Consider the following 22,718-nt stretch of genomic DNA (forward strand, 5'->3'; position numbering starts at 1 on the left):
AACCTGTCTAAACTACTCTTTAGAAAATAATAGATTAATTTTTTTTTTTTAACCTCAATAATATTTCTTGAGAATACAATTTTTTTTTTAAATGGGTGACACAGTATAATTCAAAACTAACACAGCAACAGAACTCCAGGCAAGGAGTCAAATAATCAAATTTTCACACAACAAAAATAGATATACAGCAACACTAACAATAAGATAAATAAATAGATGTAGAGCAAATATATAAAACCTAATATTACTTAGAAGACTCATCTTCATTTAAACTAAATTGCAATGGGTCATAGAGGGAGGTTTGAGCAATATAATGGGTCCCCTCACCCTCTGAAACAAAGTTATGCCATGGCATCCATCAAACAATAGGAGAGTGAGCTGAGAACACATATGGCATATACTCTGTTTTCATAAAAAAATGAAAATGGACCTTATGAATAATTTTCTGAAGAGGGGCTAGAGAAGTTTCCAACACTGGGCTAGCGCGGCATGAGCAATATGTGTTATGTATTAGGCCATATCTGTATGTTCGGCCATACAGATATGGCCTAACACATAACACAAATGAGAGTCGTTTGAATTGGGATAGATATTTAAAAGGGGTAAAGTAGGTGATGGGGCCAACGGAAGTTTCAAAACTTTATTAATTAACGCAAACACTTCTAACCAAAATTCGTGTGGGCAGGACCAAAAAACATGAAATAGGTGGCCCACTTCGCCACAAAGTCACCAACAGAGGTTCATATTATGTGAAGCCTATCAGGGGTGAGGTAAAGCTTGTGGAGTCATTTAATGTGCATCTCCGAGTGATTCAGACACCTGGATATGCTATATGAAGACCTATAAATTTTGTCCCATTGTGCGTTTTTAGGAATGAAAGACCTAAATCCACTTCCCAGAGTTTTGGGGCATTGGATTTTGGGGTAGGTATCAAATCTATTAGGGTTTTATAGCAAAAAGATATTTCCCCCTTAGTCAGGTAGTAAATGACTTCATTACAAATTACATTTGATCCTATCCAGTACCAGGTTTTTATTCCATCCAACCAACTAGTTGGATGGTTGGAGGAAAGTTGGTCTGATTTGTGGCCAGCAATAGATTAGGTACAAGGTTGGTTAGTGTAGAAAGCAAAAGGTAGAGTACTGAAAATGCTGGATGATCTGGAAAGTAATTTATCCCAAACCTGTAGAGTAGCATGGGTAGTAGGGAGGAGGGTTATAGATAAGGGACGTAGAGCTTTAGGAGTCCACAGAAGATCTATTAAAGGAAGCAATGGGGAAGCTAGTTTCTCCAGACCCGCCCACCCAAACCCAAATCCTCAACAAAATAGGCTTTAAGTTGAGCGAAGAGGCATGCCTCTTGGTAGAAGACCAAATTGGGAAAATGTAATCCTCTATGTTTTGACAAAACCAATCTGGCCCTATGCTACAGTAGATCAGAAATTCCACGTAAGTACTTGGTGGCATCTCACTGCACACGCTGAATGTTTACTGTCTGTTTTTTCCCTTTTTTTGTGCCTCTACCTGGTCACATCGAGATTATACATAGCTCGGATTCTAGCTCAATAAGTTATACACTAGTGAAAACATGATCCAAGTTCACAAAGTTGTTTTTGGGTGATGCCAGAACGAACAGACCGACAAACAAAAAAATCTGATATTTTTGTTCCATCTCAACAGGTCATATACACAGTTTAGATCTTAACCCCTTCCCGACATTTGACGTACATGTACGTCATGGTCGGGAAGTACTTCCCGACATTTGACGTACATGTACGTCATGACTTCAAACTGTCACTGCGTCTAGAGACGCAGTGACAGTTAGGTGATGTCTGCTGTCCCTGACAGCAGACATCCCCCCTCGTCGCCCAGGGGGGGCAGGGGTGCCCCCCCCGGTCGGCGATCGCTGTGATTGGCTGTTCAAATCTGAACAGCCATTCACAGCGTTTCCTGTGTTACCGGCGGCTAAGCCGCTCGGTAACACAGGGATCGGTGGTGATCGGTGCAGCACCGATCACCACCGAGCGGCAGCACCCCCCTCCCACCCGCCGGGCACTCACCCGGCAGCAGCAGCAGCTCCAGCGGCTCCACCGCTACGTCCGGAGCGCACGCTGCGCTCCCCTCCTCCCCCCTCCCCCCCGCAGCAGCAGCAGCAGCAGCAGCAGCATCATGCTGCTGCTGGAAAAGTTAAAAAATAAAATAAAATAAAAAAAAATGTGCAAATGTGTATGTATATATATATATATATATATATATATATATATATATATATATATACACACACATATATATATATATGTGTGTGTATATATATGTATATATATGTATATATATATATATATATATATATATATATACACACATATATATATATATATATATATATATATATATATATATATATGTATGTGTGTGTGTGTGTGTGTGTGTGTGCGTATACCGCACCGATCACCTACGATCGCCAGCCCCCCCCCCCTCCCACCCGGCAGCCCCCCTCCCTCCCACCCACCCGGCTGCCGCAGCGCCAGCACCCCTCCCACCCCCCCGCCAGCCGCAGCGCCAGCCCCCCTCCCAAAGCTGGTGACCAAAATGGGGTCACTTGTGGGGGGGTTCCACTGTATTGGTGCTTCGGGGGTCTTGCTAATGCGACATAGCACCCGCCATTCATTCCACCACCAAAAATCACTCCTTCCCTTCTGAGTCCTGCCATGCACCCAACTGGTATTTTTTGGTCACATGTGAGGCATTGCCGTACCCGGGAGAAATTGGGGCACAGATTTTGGGGTGCTTTGTCTCCTTCATTCCTTGTGAAAATTAAAAATTTTGAGCCAGAACTGCATTTTTGTGTAAAAAAATAAATTTTTTTACACAAAAATGCAGATCTGGCTCAAAATTTTTCATTTTCACAAGGAATGAAGGAGACAAAGCACCCCAAAATCTGTGCCCCAATTTCTCCCGGGTACGGCAATGCCTCACATGTGACCAAAAAATACCAGTTGGGTGCATGGCAGGACTCAGAAGGGAAGGAGTGATTTTTGGATTTTGCAGCACAGATTCTGGTTGAATGACCCCCGAAACACCCATACAGTGGAACCCCCCCACAAGTGACCCCATTTTGCAAACTACACCCCTCAGGGAATTCATCTAGGGGTATAGAGTACATTTCAAACCCCCCGGGGTTTCACCAATTTTGATACAACTGAGCTGTGAAAATGAAAAATTATTTTTTTTCATTTTCACTGCCCAGTTGTACCACAATTGGTGAAACCCCTGGGGGTTTGAAATGTACACTATACCCCTAGATGAATTCCCTGAGGGGTGTAGTTTGCAAAATGGGGTCACTTGTGGGGGGGTTCCTAACTTTTAGCATCTTATGGTGCCTAGAAACCTACATGGTGCCTAAAAAATAATCTCATAAAAAGGAGGCTCCAAAATCAAGTAGGTGCTCCTTCTATTATGAAGCCTGTGGTTTGGTCACCGTGCACACTAGGGCCACATATAGGATATTTATGAAAACAAAAGAATTGGGGGAATCAATTTTCAGTCACATTTCTCTAGTAAAATGTACTGTGTTCCTTAGAAAAATGTATTAAAATTGCAAATCTGCAAAAAAAAAGAAATTTTGAAATTTCACCTACACTTTGTTTTAATTCCTGTGAAACACCTAAAGGGTTAACAAACTTCCAAAATGCTGTTTTGAATACTGTGAGGGGTGCAGTTTTTGAAATGGCATCATTTATGGGGGTGTCTCACATACAAGTCCCTCAAAGTCACATCAGAACTGAACTGGTCCCTAAAAAAATCAGTGTTTGAAATTTTCTTGAAAATTTGAGAATTTGCTATTCATATTGTAAGCCTCCTAGTGTCCCAAAAAATTAAAAGGAAGTTGAAATAATGATGTCAACATAAAGTAGACATATGGTCTATGTTAGTTATTCACTATTTTGAGTGGTAAGATTATTTGTCTCACAAGCAGAAAATTTAACATTTTGCAAATCGCTAAATTTTCCATTTTTTCACGATATTTTGGTATTTTTCACAAAAAAACACAGACTGTATCGACCCAAATTTACCACTAATTTGAAGTACAATGTGTCACGAAAAAACAATCTCAAAATCACTGGGATAAGTAAAAGCAAAAAAAAGTTATCCCCACTTAAGTGAGACATGTCAGATTTGAAAAAAAGGGCTCTGTCAGGAACGCAAAAACTGGCTCTGTCAGGAAGGGGTTAAAAAAAAATTATGCACAAACACAAGTCTTACAGTTTTATTATATGAATAGATTTGGGGGTTAATCCTATTAGGTCTGAAGGGTGTGAGGTGCCATTCGGGTGCTGTTATCATGCGTTTAAACGCTGCAAACAGCACCCGATTCAGCCTGATCTCGCACCCTTCGCTGGGCCGAATTCGCTTAAAATTGCTCGCACCCCTGTGGAGGTGTGAGCTCTTTTAAGCGAATTCAGCCCACCGTAAAGTGCGCCCTGGCACCCTATAGGATCGACTCCTATGTGTGTTAATATACAGTATACTGAACTAAAAACTAAATTTATGATTATACTAGAAAAACCACTTTATTGCAGTAAGAAAAAAGTTTTTATACAATATGGACTTTCTGTCTCTTGGCGGTTTTGCACTATGCATAACCTATTGTTTGTTGTCTCACTACTAGTTCAAATACCCTCTTTTAAACAATAAATTATAGATTACATACAAAAATGTCTGGCAGTAAATTTTGCTTTATATGCAACCTCTTTTGTTGCAGTTTATAAATAAATAATAATAATGGTGTGATATTTGTTATGATTGCTGTAAGGTTTTTGATGGAGGTGGAGAACTGGAGCCAGGATAAGGTGGAATAAAAAAAAAATCTTGTTATTTATGTCCATCTGTAGTTACCTGTTGTGTTTGTTTGATAGGACGGATATGACCAGCTGAGACAGCTCTCCCAGAATGCAATGAAAGGTGTTATTCGAGTAAAATTTGTAAATGACCTAGGGGTAGATGAGGCTGGAATAGACCAAGATGGAGTCTTTAAAGAATTCTTAGAGGAAATCATAAAGAAAGTGTTTGATCCTGCACTGAATCTCTTCAAGGTAATCAACAAGCCAGATATTTTTCGTACTCTTCAGTGTTTCCTTTGTTACATGTTTTTTTCATCTAAATTCCTGCAGACTACCAGCTCCGGAGATCGATTATACCCATCGCCTACATCTTACATCCATGAGAACTACCTTCAGCTGTTTGAGTTTGTAGGGAAGATGTTGGGAAAGGCAGTGTACGAGGTAAATTGACATCCAGAAATTCTACTCCCAAAAACTCAATGCAGCTGTTACAATGAAATCTGTTGCATTTGCCATTCTAGGGTATTGTGGTGGATGTTCCCTTTGCTTCATTCTTTCTCAGCCAGCTGCTAGGGCACCATCACAGCATTTTCTACAGCTCCGTGGATGAGCTACCTTCTCTGGACTCCGAGTTCTACAAGAACCTCACATCCATTAAGGTCGGTGTGGCATAAATTAGTTATATTTTTTATTCTTACAGTACATGGTGATGATCTTAAACAATTATGTTTCCCAAAATGAATACCAGCTGTTTTTAGTAAATCATTTTTTACATCTGTTTAGTGTTCAACATCAACATATAATTGACAGAAGTAAATCAACACATTATTATAATTACTGTACTTTCGAAAGAATAAGCAGTGTCATTTTCCAGTGCCCAATAAAATGAGTAGTCTCCTATTGACCATTTTGTCACTGCTATAATAATGTAATAAACATTATAATGTATTTTATGTCCTATGATATTCAATCGTGTCATTTCTTTTTAGCTACCTTCCTAAGTAACATTGAATACAAGCGTTTCCAAATGTCAGTAAATGTCAGTCAGTAAATCAGTGGCTTATGGACTCCGTAGGGTTGCGAATTATTTCATCTACATTTTTGTTTTCTCTTGTCTTCTGCATTCTCCTGCTTAATGTTTATACATCTGTGCAGTATACTTAAGTGTGTGCCGTTAGGAAACGGTTGGTCATGTTTTTTAAAATTCTTAGCATATCATTTTTTTGAAGACTTGATACTGTGCAAAGCTCTTCTCCTTGTTCAGCTAATCATAGTAAAATCACATAAAAGTATATGGCAGTTCTGCAGAAGTTCCACAGACGACTCTGTTTTTGGCATGGAGTTTGATTCATATGTAATATTTTGCAGCGTTACGACGGCGATATTGGTGATCTAGGACTCACACTTTCTTATGATGAAGACGTCATGGGTCAGGTATATGAGTGATTGTTTTGTTTGTGCTGAGTTTTGCCTTAGACCCCTTAATCACTAACCTAGTCATGTAACTGATCAATAAAGTGGTACAGAAATACTGCACAGGCAAGCAAAAAACTGTAGCAGCGGCTTTTTCTTTACATACTGTATATCGCTCAATCATTAGTCATAGCACGGACATATGTTCCATTGGGGGACTATAAAAGAACTTGCAAAACACTAGGCTGACATGGGTCCTTTATGTAAGATGTTTTCACGAGTATGTACAAGACATGGGGGTAGATGTATGAAGCAGTGATAAGGGAAGAGAAGTGATAAAGTGCCTGGTACTTTATCACCAGCCAATCGGCTCCTAACTGTCCCTTTTTAAACCCAGTCTGTAACTTAACAGCCAGGAGCTGATTGGCCGGTGATAATGAACCACTTTATCACTTCTCCTCCCTTATTACTGCTTCATACATCTACCCCACAGAGTTTTGGCTCATATTCAGGCACATTGGGCCTGATTCCAAATGCCAATGCAGCGGCCCTTTCTCAGTGATACGACACCATCAAAGTTGTAACGACATCTGAATCAGGCCCATTGGTAGAAACAGTGATTGTGGATTCACTGTAAGTGACTGGGGCTCCTTTAGTCACACTGCCGCAGTGATAGTTTGTAAATATTTGTACTTCGTGCTTTTTTTTATTAATATTGAATAGAATTGGGTCTGCGTGCAAGTTGGGCTAAAGTACCTATATGTATTTATATATTTTCCAGCTGGTATGTCATGAGCTTATCCCAGGAGGGAAATCCATGGCAGTTACCAATGAAAACAAGTGAGTACTGAGATTTATTTTATTGCTGCAAGGTTAAATGTTGTATTATAAAATTGACTTCTTGTTCTGTTATGAAGTGTGTTGTTACTGCTGCTTTATGTTTCTTGGGGGGGGGGGGGGGGGGGGTGTATCATCAAATATGCCTCAGTTTTGCTCTCGGTACTTGTGTATTATCACTGCGCCCCCGATATTAAGTCGCACGACTTTTAATCGCATCACATGCCATACACCCGATGCACAGCAATGTGATTTAAAATTGTATATACGATTTTAAATTGTATAAGCACCCTAATGGGTGCTTATAAGCACCCTAATGGGTGCTTACGCCCCTCGCGTACTGCGCGTACTGCGCTCGCCACGCTTCGGGTTCACGTTCATAGTGGGGGTGCATTTAACATTGTAAGCCCCCATTAAGGTGCTTATACAATTTAAAATCGCATCGCATTGTATGGCATTGTATGCCATATACAATGCTATACAATTTTAACATTGTATGACATCGGGGGAAATCTCATCGCATACCATCGCATGCCTTATGGTCTGCGATGCGATGGGGGCTGTGATAGTACACAAGTACCTTGCTCTCTTAGACGAGCATTACCAGTTTCAGGAGCATTATTATCCAGTATCTGGAGGATCTCTTGATAAAAACGTGGTCCAGGGAACTGCTTTCGATCACCATAGATTGGACAACGTCACAGAACGCCACCTCATCAAATATGCCTCAGTTTTGCTCTCTTAGACGAGCATTACCAGTTTCAGACTTTGCCCTTTGGACGGTCCACTGCTCTGAGGGTATTCACAAAGGTAATTGAGGAGATAATGTTGCTGCTGTGTATGCAGGGGATCAATATTATCCCGTATCTGGAGGATCTCTTGAAAAAAACGTGGTCCAGGGAACTGCTTTCGATCACCATAGATTGGACAACGTCATGGAAGGATTCTGAATTGTCCCACCTGGTGCCAACCCAGAGGCTCTAGTTTTTGGGAATGGTATTGGACACTGTGGCCCAAAGGGTTTTTCTACCAGCTGACGCTTCAGTCTCTAGTCAGGGAAGTTCTGAGACTGGACAGGGTCTCAGTCCACCTGTGTACCCGTCTCTTAGGCAGGATGGTTGCATCCTACGGGTAATACAATACGGCTGCTTTCATGCCAGGGGGTTTCATTTGGACCTCCTGCGCAATTGGTCGGGTTCGCATCTGCAGATGCATCGGTTGATATGCCTTTCACCTCAGGCCAGGATATCTCTGGCGTGGTGGCTGTAACCATCCCACCTGTTGGAGGGGCGAAGGTTCGTAATCTAGGACTGGATTCTGCTTACAAAAGGCGCAAGTCTGAGAGGTTGGGGCGCTGTTACCCAAGGAGTGTGATTCCAGGGCAAGTGGTCAAGCAACGAGTCCATTCTTCCAATAAAAATCTTGGAACTCAGAGCCATTCACAAGGCCCTTCTTCAAGCCTCTCATCTACTCCTCAAACAAGCTGTTCAGGTGCAGCCGAACAACACTACAGCTGTAGCGTATATCAATCGCCAGGGGGGATGAAGCGCAGGGTCTGCATATGAGAGGTGTCCAGGATTCTCGTCTGAGGACACATAAGACCACGTATACCGTAGCATGACCAATATAACCTACACACTGAAAGATATAGCATTGGCTGCATAACATCGTTGCCAGGATTGTGCCGTTGGGCGTGCAGCATGCCATAATTGTGACCCTGCAAATGATCCACGGGAGCACACAATAGACAATATGGCCGATGTATCGTTCCAAACCGTGTCAGAACAATTTGTCATGTAATGTGTACCTAGCTTATTAAACAGATAGGATTGTACTTTCCTGAAACAAGATGAAATTAAAATTAAGATTCTTTAACTCTCCTCTGCATTACAGGATCAGTTACATCCACCTCATGGCCCACTTCCGCATGCACACACAGATTAAGAACCAGACAGCTGCTCTAATAAGTGGCTTCCGCTCCATCATCCGCCCAGAGTGGATACGCATGTTCTCTGCTCCTGAGCTGCAACGTCTTATATCAGGAGACAATGCTGAGATAGATTTAGATGATCTCAAGTGAGTAAAATACTTAAGGTGTATGGTTTGTCTTAATGTCAATTTTGGAGAGTTGTTGGTGCTATAATACAGCCTTCGGTTAAATGAGAAGGCAAGGTACTTGTTTCCTAGCACGGCGCCCACGATATTCAGTCGCATGGCATTTTTTTCATCGCATCGCATGCCATATGCCCGTATGCGATGCGATTTTAGATTGTATAAGCCCCCTAATGGGTTTATTCAATGTTACATGTCCCCCAAATACGATTTTAAATTGTATAAGCACCCTAATGGGTACTTACAATGTTAAATGCACCCCCACGCCACCCCCACTATGAACATCAACCCGAAGGGTGCTTATACAATTTTAAATCGCATCGCATCGCATTGTATGGCATTGTATGCCATATACAATGATATACAATTTTAAATTGTATACCATCGGGTGCCAATCGCGTCACATCACATACCATTGTATGGCTTATGGTATGAGATGCGATGGGCACCGTGCTAGGAAACAAGTACCGAAGGCAACACTACTTAATTTATTTATTTACAGTTTCTTATATAGCTCAGCAGATTCCGTTGCGCTTTACAATAGTAGACAGTGATAAAACAAACTGGGTAACAACAGACTTGGGTGTTAGAGGGCCCTGCTGCAAGCTTACAATCTATAGGGATATACTTAATGATGTGAGACCAGCTTAGAGCATGACCTTTAGAACTTTAAGCCGTGAAAAAAAGCCTGGTCAGAACACGTCACCAATTGCACCGCAGATCTGTGACTATTTATTTTATGGTTGTTATTTTCATCGATAGATTTCTATAGTTTGTTTTTGATGGCAATATAAATAAGTGTCATTGACATGTTTGGTATTAGAGGCACAATGGGGTACATTTACTAAAGCTTCTAAAAGTTAAAAAGTGAGATGTTGCTGATAGTAACCAATCAGATTCTAGCTTACATTTCTATTTGCATCCTAGAAAATGATAGACAGAATGTGATTGGTTGCTATGGGCAACATAACTACATTTCTCTCTTAGAAGCTTTAGTAAATTTACTGCAATGTTTTATAAACCAGTAAGTAAAGAACATGGTGTGTTTATGACATTTCAGCAATGTTTTCTATACTTCATGGATAGTAACAATGGGGTAGTGAGAAAATGGTAGAATAGATGGAAGGGAAGGGGGGGTATGCTCACATTAATAATAAAGGAAAGTGTAAGCAGTTTTATAAGGCATATGGATCATTGACAGCAACTAGGTTGACAAGCATTAGGTCGACATGCATGAATGTTGACATGGGTTAGGTCGACACAAAGCATTAGGTCAACGTGGCATTTGACACAAAGCATTAAGTCAACAGTCAAAAGCTCGACATGGGATTTTTCACATTTTTAATTTGTCCTGAATGTCGACATGGACACTGAAACGTAGAACTGCGTCCCCTTGCTGTCGGAACATGTCGGTTACAAAAAGAAAAAAAATGTGGAAAACCCGATGTCGGCCCTTTGACTGTTGACCTAATGACCCTGTCGACCTTCATGCTTGTCGACCTAGTGACCGTATCCCGTTTTTAAGGTAAATTTCCATGGAACTCTAAAGATATGTGGATGGTTTTATAACAAACCCATTATATACTCCATTGAAGTTATTATGGATACTGTATTGATGATATCTGAATGTAGAGCAGCTCCTTCCAGGCTCTTCCAACATGCAGCTGTTATATTTGCGCCTCACTGCATACAGTCACGGGGCAGGTCCTCCTGCATTCTCAGAAGGGCAGAGGTGGGACCTCAGCAGGATACATTAGCATCACACTATATATCTTTAGTCCTGTAGCTGCCACATCCCCTGCAATCAGATTATTTTATTGGGAGCTTCAAAATAAGTCATTTAGCCACGTGAATAATTCTAGTGTCGTTTTTGCCTTGAAGATAGTTTAGCCATTAAATTAGTCTCTACCTCATATATCAGATTTTGAAATGTATTCATACAGACTTTAAAATCTGAAAAGATATAGACATATAGATATATATATATATTCCTTTATATACCCACATTACTATGCTTACGTACACTCTATTTTCTTGTCAGGAAGCACACTGTGTACTATGGAGGTTTCCACGGCAGTCATCGTGTTATTATTTGGCTGTGGGATATTATGGCTAATGACTTTACCTCTGATGAAAAAGCCATGTTTCTAAAGGTATGGATGTGCAGCAATTCTTACTGTTCTCCTGAAAAATGATCACCTAGGACTTTTGTATATGTGCTCAGATTCCTATAACATCCAAACACTTGAACCATGATTTTTTTCAGTTTATTACCAGCTGCTCTCGACCTCCTCTGTTAGGGTTTGCCTACCTCAAACCTCCATTCTCCATTCGCTGTGTGGAAGTATCCGATGATCAGGTAAGATATTTCTGAATAATTGACAGGTTAGAAATATGTATTTATAATAATAATTGAGAATAGAATGTCCTGAGATGATAGGAGCATTCTGAGCCTTAGGAGCACACTCCTCCCCTCCACACCAACAGGTCTCATTGCCAGGATGGAGAGGGGTCAGACCAACAGGCTGAGATGATTCTGTATATGCTGAATCCGTTTACTAGTCTGTATGAATGACTGTGGTATTGTCCAATCTTCAACATGCGCAGTGTGACATGTGCCCTTTTCTCTCTGCAATGGCTTCTACTGTTGGCAACAGAGATGGGACAGCCATCCTGCAGCAGAAGATAGGAGGAATAGGAAGTGTCAGAGCGGAGTAGTGACTTCGGTCCATTTCGCTAGTCTATACAATAATCTGCTGAGGTCTGTTCCATCCGTACATGCATAGTGGGACTGTGACTGACTCCCGAATGGCTCCCACTGCAACAATGGGATAGGCCAGTCAGTGAGGACAGAGGGCCATTGTGGCGGGAATAGGTGGGATAAGCATGTAGCAGGAATAGAGTGGAAGGGAGCCATATGGGGTTGGGAGATGGCGTGGTGACCTGACATAGGTCAGGTACCAGGGGCGGATTGGGAATTAAAAGCAGCCCGGGAAATACTTCAAAGTGGCCCGAAGGGGGGGACCAGTTGCGCGCCGCTTTTTTGGGGGGTGTGGCCTAGTGATATGGGGGTGTGGCCTATTTCAACTAGGCCATGCCCCATTTTCGCTGCTGTGGTGGCTTTAAGCTGGAAATATTCTTTGTAGCAGTGCTCGCACAGGCCAAGCTTCATTCGCCAAGCAATTGCTGAGGTCAGCACTATTGTTAGCAAACTCATGTAGTACTGGGAGACAACTGGAAGGGTCCAGAAGATTCGGTGCCAAGGAATAGGGTGATAGCAGGGACAGAGAAAGCTGCTCTGCCCAAAGTGACTGGGGTATCAAGTCAGAAACCACTGACCCCTGTGTGTCATCAGGGAGCCATTGGGCACCCACACAAAGCAGCAAACACATTAGGGAAGCCGCAGCATGTATCATGCAAAGTTCACAGTACACAGGGATCAGCTCTATAAAGGAAAAACTGCAACAAAACCACACAGCTATGTGTTGTGCGCTGTATTTACTGATACACACTTCCCTACTTAGGTTGCAATAGATACATTCATACCATACATATACGGGATACGGTCATTTAGCAGACCACACTTAGGTCGACAGTCATTAGGTTGACCACGTTGGGTCAACAGGGGGGAAGGTTGACAGGGTTGTAGGTCGACATGGGTCAAGGTCGACATGGGTTTAGGTTGACAGTAGTTAGGTCAACGTGGGTTTTTCACTGTTTTTTGAGCCGACATGTGCCGACAGGTGGTATTTCATGCCCTACCATCCACTAGGGCGTGGTGGGAGAATAAAATAGTGTGCCCGAAGCATCGCGAAGCTAACGATGCGAGGGGCTGCGGTTCACCTTCAACTGTGTCCATGTCAACATTCGGGTAAGAAAAAACAGTGAAAAACCCATGTCAACCTAACTACTGTTGACCTAAACCCATGTTGACTTTGTCCCATTTCGACCTACAACCCTGTCGACCTTCCCCCCTGTCGACCCAACATGGTCGACCTAATAACTGTTGACCTAAGTGTGGTCTGTTAGATGATCCACACTCACATATACTACTGTACATTATAGCACTATGCAGTCTGTACTCCTTCCATAGAGTGTACTGTTATACAGCTAACCCCCTCTCCGGGCAGCACATTCCTCAGGTACACTTATACTTAAATGCAAAGAAAACCAGAAAGCTTCCTCTGCCTACACGAGAAGAGGTGCAGCTACACACAGATTGTGTACTCACGGGGTTACACACAATCAGCTGCTGCAGGCGAGTCTCTAAACCAGCACGTCCGTGTGTGCAGTGCACAGGGGAGGGGGCGGGGCTTCCTGGGAGGTAACTCATTCACTCCCAGGCACTTTTTATCTGCTCATGCTGAGCCGACATAGCTGCCTGTGCCAGCGTATAGTGATGTGCCGATCCTGTTGTAACTTGTTGATCCCCAGCATGAGAAAAACTCCTGCGCTGCTCTGGGGATCATGTGAGCATGAGCTGTGGGAGGAGCTGCTGAGCTAGTAAGTTCAGCTGCCGGGCGGAGGGGGAACGGGCTGGGGAGGTGCTGCGCGCGTAAGCGCAGCAGCCCTCCCGCGGCCATGTCTGCTGTGGGCAAAGTGCCGGGCTGCGGCCGCTAACCGCTGAGATCGCGGTCAGGAGGCGGTCCGCGGCCCAGCCAGAGGTTAAGGCGGCCACTTTATGTCACTTACGGCCGGCCCACCGGGAAATGGCCCGGTTTCCCGGTGGGCCAATCCGCCCCTGTCAGGTACAGTAGCTTTGTAGCATTATTGTATACTAGCAAAGCATACCCTCAGACTGATATGCTCAGTAGGTGTCAGAACCCTCAGGGAATGCAGTTAATCCCAGTAGTGTTAATCTGGGTACACACTGGGCGATAGATCGTCAGTGATATGGACGATACTGCTTATATATTGTCCAGTGTGTACAGTTGATATCATTAACAATGCGCTCAGCTGTGGGTCGTTAACGATTTCCCCCTGACGTCTGTACATGCAGCTCAATCTGACAATATCGTCAGGGACTGCATGTAGAGAAGGAGAGGGGGTGACTTCTCGGACCAATATTGTTAACAATATAGGCCAGTGTGTATGCTCAGTATCTTTCTTCTGCGGCATCGCCAATATAGGTACCTATGACGGCTGCCGCAGTAAATTGCCCAGTGTGTACCCAGCATTACTCACATCTGCCAGTAACAATAATGTAGCTGCTACTTGTGCTGGCTATACACGGTCAGATAATTAGTCTCTCTGATGGTGAGTATATCTAATATACAATTCCATCATGCCGACAGAGGGATAACAACTGACAGCCTTTAGTAACAGCCTGTATTAGATTCTCTGTTTAACACCAATATATAGAACAGTGTTGAAACGGATGCAGGAGGGATTTTTACACTGCTGTGAAACTGTATGGCCACCTAACAGCCTACATTGCAAATGACCTGAAAATAATTGTTCTGATCATCCATTTATTTATGTAGTTCTGTGCGTCCGATAAAAAAGAGGTATGTATATTCAAGTAGTAGAAAGTCCCTTATCAATGTTACAAGAGGAAGCTCAATGTTTGGTCAAGTCGTTTAAGAGCATTCTGGAGACCTCTTACATGGCTTATGCTGGGAAATGTCACGGGTGTTGGCTTTGTGCAGATCTTGGGTGAAGGCAGGGGAAGAAGAATGAGTAGGGAAATAATGAGTCGAAGGATAATCTTCTAGTTTGGGCAGTGTGTCCAGCACTACGCATTCCAGAGTCATTGGGGTAAATTTACTAAGATGTGAATTCTATTGAAGATGGGGGTTGCTCATAGAACCAATCAAATTCTACTTCTTATTTATTCAGCACCCTCTAGAAGATTATAGATCAAATCTGATTGGTTGCTATGCGTAACATCCCATCTTCAATAGAACTCCCATCTTAGTAGATTTACCCCAGTGTTTTAAATAAAAATATAAATACTTGCATCTTTTTTTCACACTAGATAGAGGTAAAGCTCTAACCTGGTTGTAAGTTTAAAGTTAAATACAAATGTCAGCATTCCACTTAAGCACGCCCCCAGACTACCATTGGCTAGTTTCAGAGGAAAGAAATTTGAAGCCTTATGCAAAGTACCAGGTGCTGAACGGTGCCAGATACAAACAGCGCTGCCGATTCCAGGGGGATTCAGCCAGCACATATATCACATACAGCATAAAGTGTATGTTTATACAGTATGTGCTAAGCGTTTCTCATCAGCACTATGTGGTCAGTGTTGGCTGCTGGTATCATGTGAATAGTCTAAACTGCCCACTTCACAATTTATAAAAGCACAGAGCAGTGTTCGTATTTAACAATATTTTTATCTGTTTTCTAGGATACTGGAGACACTCTGGGAAGTGTTCTGCGTGGTTTCTTTACCATAAGGAAACGGGAGCCAGGTGGTCGTCTCCCCACCTCCTCTACCTGTTTCAACCTTCTAAAACTACCCAACTATAGCAAGAAGGGGATCTTGAGGGAGAAGCTCCGCTATGCTATCAGCATGAACACTGGCTTTGAACTTTCCTAGCACTTTTGTTTTGATTTCATCTCTGCTGTTCTTACTTTTAGGATCAATCTCCCGCCAGTGAGGCTTGTACCCACCTGCAGAGCATATTGTTTGAAGTTTGTGCAGCATGGTGGCTAATATATCAGACTTAAAATATTTTAACTAGTTCCCTGGTATTGTTAGTGTAAGGTACAGTACATACTATGGCACTTTCTTTACACCGGTTTTACTTACTAAATCCAGTACAGGTCGGGTCTCCCTTATCCGTTTATTCCAAAAACCTAAATATTCTGAAAACCGTGGTTTTTCCAAATTTTTATTTTTCCGCCCACGCCCCTTTTTTTTCATACTTACCTTGTCCCCCAATGTCCACGGCGGACTCTGGGATCCTCTTCAGCGGCACCTCCGGTCCCAGGGGTGCATTGCGCCGGTGACTTAGCCGGCGTGTCCGCGCACTTGCGCACTGCACCCCTGGGACCGGAGATGCCACTGAAGGAGATCCTGAAGGCCACTGTGAACGTCGGGGACCATCGAGGCACCATCGGGGGTACAGGTAAGTATGAAAGAATTTTTTTTCCCAAAATTCGAAAAAATCCCTTCTCCAAAATGCTTGTGGTCCTGAGCATTTCGGATAAGGGATACTCAACCTGTATGAACACAAGATCTATAACTTGTTTTCTAGTAGACTTGTGCAACTTCCCTGTTTGTGATCAGTAGCATATTCTCCACCACTATAATGTATATAAATATGTATTTCTGGTATAAACGTACATTCTATAAATAGACATTTATTTATTGCAGAGATCCTTAATTTGTGCAAGTGATCAAATAACCTAATGACCTCCCTTTCCATAACTCCAGTCATGCCATCCCTTTATCCTTTGCGTCAGTCTACTTTCACATGTCCCTGCTTAGTAGGGTAGGAGAACTGTTGTAGATAGCTCTATGCCATTGATCTCTCTCTCTCAGGGTGGTCATGCTCTTACTCTCAAGCGAATGACAACTCTGAAACATCAGTTATGTTTTTTTCCGGTCAGAAAAATAAAGCTCACATATGCATCTTAATTATGAACATTTCGGTGCTTTAATGCGCTTTTGTCAAAATATATGTATATGTGTGTATATAGAGTAACACACATAGGGGTAGATTCAATGCTCTGACGGCAAACTACTATCGACGTTAAGTGCCGATAGCTCGCTGTCAGTGTATTCAACTCGCTCCTCTTCACTCTCTGTTTCTACCTTGCCTGTTCCCTGAGGCAAGGTGGAAACGGAGAGTGTGGCCATTACAATGGCGGGGCTCGCCACAAAATGTGGGGACAACGAGGGGGTTTGACGGAGTGGATGGCTTGTTTTCGGCATGGAAAAGCTATCCTTGCTGTACAAACCCACTCGCCGAAGGCATTGAATACCGCCCATAGAGTAACAGTAGATATTTATGTTGAGGCTGCCAGCAAAGAAAGCCATACACCAGGTAGTCCACCTGACTACTTCTTTTGAACACTGCACAAAGTTAGGAACTTGATAAAGACTTATTTTAAGCACATATGTATTATGTCAATTTAAATCTATTCTGCGTCTTCTTTCTGTAGATCGGAAGTAAATCGCTGCAGGCAAAAATGGTACTGTAAATGGCTCATTTGAAATCCCTCTTTTCGCACCTGTTAAACACTGGGTTTCTATATGCAAAACATTTATAGAACACGATTACAATTGTAAGCTCACAGTTTGCTACCCTTATACTGTTATCTTCTGCAGATCCTGTACGATGCAATGGCCATGATATCACCTGTATAATGGATTATTATTTTGATTGTGTGAAAATGATGTATATGCACATAATCCATGACAACCACAGCTAAATATTACTAGAATTATTTAAACAATGATCATAGTCCAATAACCGTGCTATTATAGCATTTTATATGTTTAATAGGGATTTGTTTTTCTTTATAATGGAAGTTTTAAATGACTGTGAGACATGAGGTTGTGTTCTTACCCTGTTGTGCGATGCTGCCATCAGTCTGGGATCCTACGATTTCATCCGGTATCTGCGATAGGAACAGGAAATCTGCAAGCACTGCTATTCCAGGAAGTAATGAGGGGGGAACCCCCTTACTGTGTAAAGGGGGAAAGGCCCTGCCATACAATATCTGCTTGTACAAATGCTAAATAAATTATTAATCATTTCTTTTACAATAAATCGATATACCCTTTTATTTTAGTTTCATAACGTATTTTTGCAAACAAGAGGCTTGCATGCGCAGCATCCTGAACTTCAAAAGAAGTTACAAATGAAGAAATACAATTATTTAAAAAAATAGTCTACTATTAATGTTTGTCATTGGGTATCTGAGTGTATGTGATATACTGGTGCACCTTACAGAGTTTGACACACTCAGCCCTCATCTCCTGAAAACTCCATGGTTATATGTCATATACTGTACATGATATTTTGGGGAACATAATCCACCACCCTCGAAGTTACCACTAAATAGTAAATATGGAAAATAAAAAGATATGGGATTTAACCAATTAATAATGAAAACACCACACTTGTCTAGTACATACCTCCCAATGTGACCCTCTCCAGGAGGGACACAATGCTCCTGCACTTTCTTTTTAATGTATGATTACCATCATCTGTGTTAAACAAAAAGGTACTTCAACACAGGTGATGGCAATGATATATTAAGAGGAAAGTGCAGGAGCAGAGAATTGTGTCCATCATCCCTCCCACATCAGAGAAGAACAGCATGTCACCTACATGTAAAGCTATACACAATGGCTCTTATTCTGGTTCACTTTCAAATGCAAATTCCTTCTCAAATGGACAAAACTATGTGCACTGCAGGGGGAGGGGGGCAGATGTAACATGTGCAGACAGATTTAGACTTGGGTGAGTTATTTTGTTTCTGTGCAGGGAAAATACTGGCTGCTTTATTTTTACGCTGCAATATAGATTTCGGTACTTATGTACTAACTGGGCTGCCGATTTTGAAATCGGGTCCATCGCATCGCATCCGACCATATCGCATGCGATGCGATGGACCCGATTTTTCCATAGGATTCCATTTTAACATGGAATTCAATGGGAAAAAGGGTCATCGCATCGCATCTGATTGTATGCCTTAAGTTAAGGCATACAATCAAAAAAATCGGCAGCCCAGATACTACATAAGTACCTAGATTTCATTTTGAAGTAAAAACCCCACCCAAATCTAATTCTCTCTGCACAAGTTACATCTGCCCCACCTGCAGTGCACATGGTTTTGTTTATTTGAGAAGGAATTTGCCTTTGCGAGAGAACCAGAATCAAGGCCAATATCCAGTGTGACACGAGCACAAAGGCCATAGATGCATGGATCAAAACAAATATGACATGCCAATGGTTGAATGGCCAATGAGAAGAACAGAGGGGATAGGACCAGTGATTTAACCCTGTTTAAAGGGAGCAGTAACATAACCATTAACAAACAGTTAATACTGTTTCCAATACTTGTGTCCAAGAAAGAAAACAAAGACCCACTACACATTTTACCAAATGCTCGCACAAATAACTCCATTGAGTCGAGTCGAGAGACACCCTAGGCATCTGTCGATAAAAAAACAGGCAGAACAGTTTCTGGATAGTTGACCTGCCAGGCATAATGACAGTCTACTCCGGATGCATCACCTCACCAAATACAGAGTATGGGGGTGTATAATAGGGTCAACAGGAATTAGGTTAATCGTTTTTTGGTCGACCCCAAAAGATCAACATGGGAAATAGGTCAACTTAACCAAAAGCAAAGGTGTACAGGTACCGCTTTCCCTTGCTTTGCTTAAGGAGCCTCGCTCTGTTACCACAGCACTTGGCACACTTGACCTAGTCCTGGTGGATGGTAAAGTAGGAACAAGTTCAAAAAAATGTAAAAATCCTGAAAAACTCATGCTGCCCTTTTTAAGTGTCAACCATTACTGAGTCAACCAATTGTCCATGTTGACCCAAAGGCTGGATCCCTATCCATCTTAGCCAGAATTTTTTTAACCTTCTTAGAATGTTAAACTCTGTTGTGAGAAGGGAAATTAGTCTGTATGATTCCAGGAACATAGAATCATTCCATGGATTATGAAGCGCCTCAATAAGGGCTTTGGACATAGAAGGGAGGACGCCTTGTTCAACCTCATTTGGTAGCCTATTAATACCATGGGCCTTAGAGGACAGAAAGGAAGTAAGAGCAACAGCCAACTCTTCCATCATGAAGGAGGACTCCACAAATTCAGCAGCTTCAGAAGAGAAACAGTTCAATGCAATATGAATCATATTCTTTTGGGGGGGACACCAGAGTAGATAGACTTAGAAGTGTATAAAGAATCATTCTAATGCAGGAAGGTATCTGGTATATATTTGGCAGGCATAGAAGTACAATACATGAACAGGAGCAACAATATACTAGATCATTTTAGAGGCACTGTCCTCGCTTCACTCGGCATGCTTTGTGCAAGGTGCCTTGGTCAGCTTCTGCAGAAGCACAGCACATTTTACTGTTCCCAATCAGTCCATGTAGAATAGATGGTATGTATGAAAAAGTAAAAAAATGCAGAACATTTCATGTGTTGACCATTGCCACGTTGACCTATTTCTTATACATATCTGTGTATATACTCACACATGGGGCGCACAAGCCTTTTTGGCAGGAGACAGCAAATTTTATAGTTACACCACTGATTATGACAATTCTTTGTGCTACACATAATGCCCCAAGTACTCCTGCATATGCCCACAGTAGTGGCGCTGCTTATACATAATGCCCACAGTTACCGACAGTAGTAGTGCTGCTTATATATAATGCCCACAGTTACCGACAGTAGTAGTGCTGCTTATATATAATGCACACAGTGGCTGACAGTAGTAGCGCTGCTTATACATAAAGCCCACATTTACCAACGGTAGTCCTGCATACACAATGTCTACAGTTACCCACAGTAGTAGCACTGCTTATACATTACACCCACACCAATTGCCGACAGTAGAAGCACTGCCTATACATAATGCCCACACCAGTTACCAACAGTAGTAGCGGTGCCTATACATAATGCCCACATCAGTTACCAACAGTAGTAGCGGTGCCTATACATAATGCCCACACCAGTTGCCGACAGTAATAAAGCTGCTTATACATAATGCCCACACCAATTGCCGACATTAGTAGCGCTGCCTCTGCATAACGCCCACAACAGTTGCCGATAGTAGTAGCGCTGATTATGCATAACGCCCACACCAGTTGCCAACAGTAGTAGCGCTGCTTATACATAACGCCCACCAGTTGCCGACAGTAGTAGCGCTGCTTATAAATAACACCCACACCAATTGCCGACAGTAGTAGCGCAGCCCAAACATAATGCCCACACCAGTTGATGACGGTAGTAGCGCTGCCTATACATAATGCCCACACCAGTTACCGACAGTAGTAGCGCTGCCTATACATAATGCCCACACCAGTTACTGACAGTAGTAGTGCTGCCTATACATAATGCCCACACAAGTTGTCGACAGTAGTAGCGCTGCTTATAAATAATGCCCACACCAATTTGCCGACAGTAGTAGCACTGCTTATAAATAATGCCCACACCAATTTGCCGACAGTAGTAACGCTGCTTATAAATAACGCCCACACCAGTTGCTGACAGTAGTACTCTGACACTTTACTTACCTAGTTTAGGCTGGCAGCTCATCCACTCTTGCTTCCTTTTTTCATCAGCCATGCTCCTGTGTAACACCTCCCCCTCTGCCCCATGTAGCCCCATCTCCTCCGTCCCTGTAGCCACAGCCATTTTCGGTCTCTGCCGCTGACCAGGTGGTTAGGAGCTGGGAAGAGGGCTGTCTTTCATGCATTGTGACAGGCACAGCAGTCGGCAGCCACAGAGGACAGCAGGGGATGCCGCAGGGAGATCGGCTCCCTGCACTGCATCGTCTGCATCTGGTTCTCTCCCATCGATGGCAAAACTACTTATTAACAGTTTCTTTCATAGCGCACACATATTCTGCAGCACTTAACAGAGAATATTTGAACATTCACATCAGTCCCTGCCCCAGTGGAGCTACAATCTATATTCCCTACAACATATACATGCACACAGACATTCTAGGGTTAATTTTGTAGTGAGACAATTAGCCTACCAGTATATTTTTTGGATTGTGGGTGGAAACCCACACAAGTACGCATACCTCCCAACATGACCCTCTCCAGGAGGGACAAGGTGCTCTTTTTCTGGACTTCCTTCTGAATGTATGACTGCCATCACCTGTTTTGAACAGGTTAATGTATAAGAAAGGTGTTTTACCACAGGTGATGGCAATCATAAATCAATAGGAAAGTCCAGGCACAGAGCATTGTGTCCCTCCTGGAGAGGGTCATGTTGGGAGGTATGAGTTCTGGGAGAATATACAAACTCCACACAGTTAGAGCCATGGTGGGAATTGAAACTATGACCTCAGTGCTGTGAGGCAGTAATGCTAACCATTACACCATCCATACTCTGAATCATCGATGGACGATGGCATCCCTAAATCAAAGCAGTCCATGAGAACTGTCTGCATGTCTCCCAGTTACAATATGCACAGGTACAGCTTGGCTGCAGTCCTAATCAGCAATATTTCTGCAGGTCCTGGAGGGCAGATGGCACCCTGCCCAGTCCGCCACTTATTGTGCGCCCGCTATGTGATCTTTGTTTAACTATGGGCGGCCATGAAAAGAGGCAGACAAACAGGCAGCTGCGGATCACTGATCAGGGTCAGATTTCATGGAACCATTCATAGGCCTTTGGGGACAGGTGCGTGCCGGCATTACACCCTTGGTCACGACCAGGATTAAAACAGCTCTGACCCAGGTTGCAGTGCAGAGTGAACGGGTAACCCAGGTCGAGCATCTCGGGGCCCATTCACACTATGGAGGAGGAAGCGCCATCAGCTCCAAGCGCTACCTCTTCCCACACCCCCTAATGATGTGCTGC

At 42.8% G+C, this 22,718-nt stretch overlaps 1 protein-coding gene across 4 annotated transcripts in view; it reads left to right on the forward strand.

Annotated features, from left to right (window-relative positions):
* Positions 1-17,941, forward strand: part of UBE3B (ubiquitin protein ligase E3B) — a 45,605-nt gene extending 27,664 nt beyond the window's left edge. For all 4 annotated transcript variants that reach the window (XM_083146148.1, XM_083146132.1, XM_083146141.1 and 1 more), the window contains exons 20-28: positions 4,916-5,092; positions 5,171-5,281; positions 5,362-5,499; positions 6,209-6,274; positions 7,035-7,093; positions 8,984-9,166; positions 11,244-11,355; positions 11,469-11,561; positions 15,552-17,941. In XM_083146148.1, the coding sequence (XP_083002274.1) occupies positions 4,916-5,092; positions 5,171-5,281; positions 5,362-5,499; positions 6,209-6,274; positions 7,035-7,093; positions 8,984-9,166; positions 11,244-11,355; positions 11,469-11,561; positions 15,552-15,743 (1,131 nt within the window). In that variant the 3' untranslated portion in view covers positions 15,744-17,941. The remainder of the gene's footprint in view (positions 1-4,915; positions 5,093-5,170; positions 5,282-5,361; positions 5,500-6,208; positions 6,275-7,034; positions 7,094-8,983; positions 9,167-11,243; positions 11,356-11,468; positions 11,562-15,551) is intronic.
* Positions 17,942-22,718: the final 4,777 nt, after the last annotated feature.

This window comes from Crinia signifera, chromosome 1 (assembly GCF_055691185.1).
Source record: "Crinia signifera chromosome 1, ASM5569118v1, whole genome shotgun sequence".
In the NCBI taxonomy this organism is placed as follows: domain Eukaryota; kingdom Metazoa; phylum Chordata; class Amphibia; order Anura; family Myobatrachidae; genus Crinia; species Crinia signifera.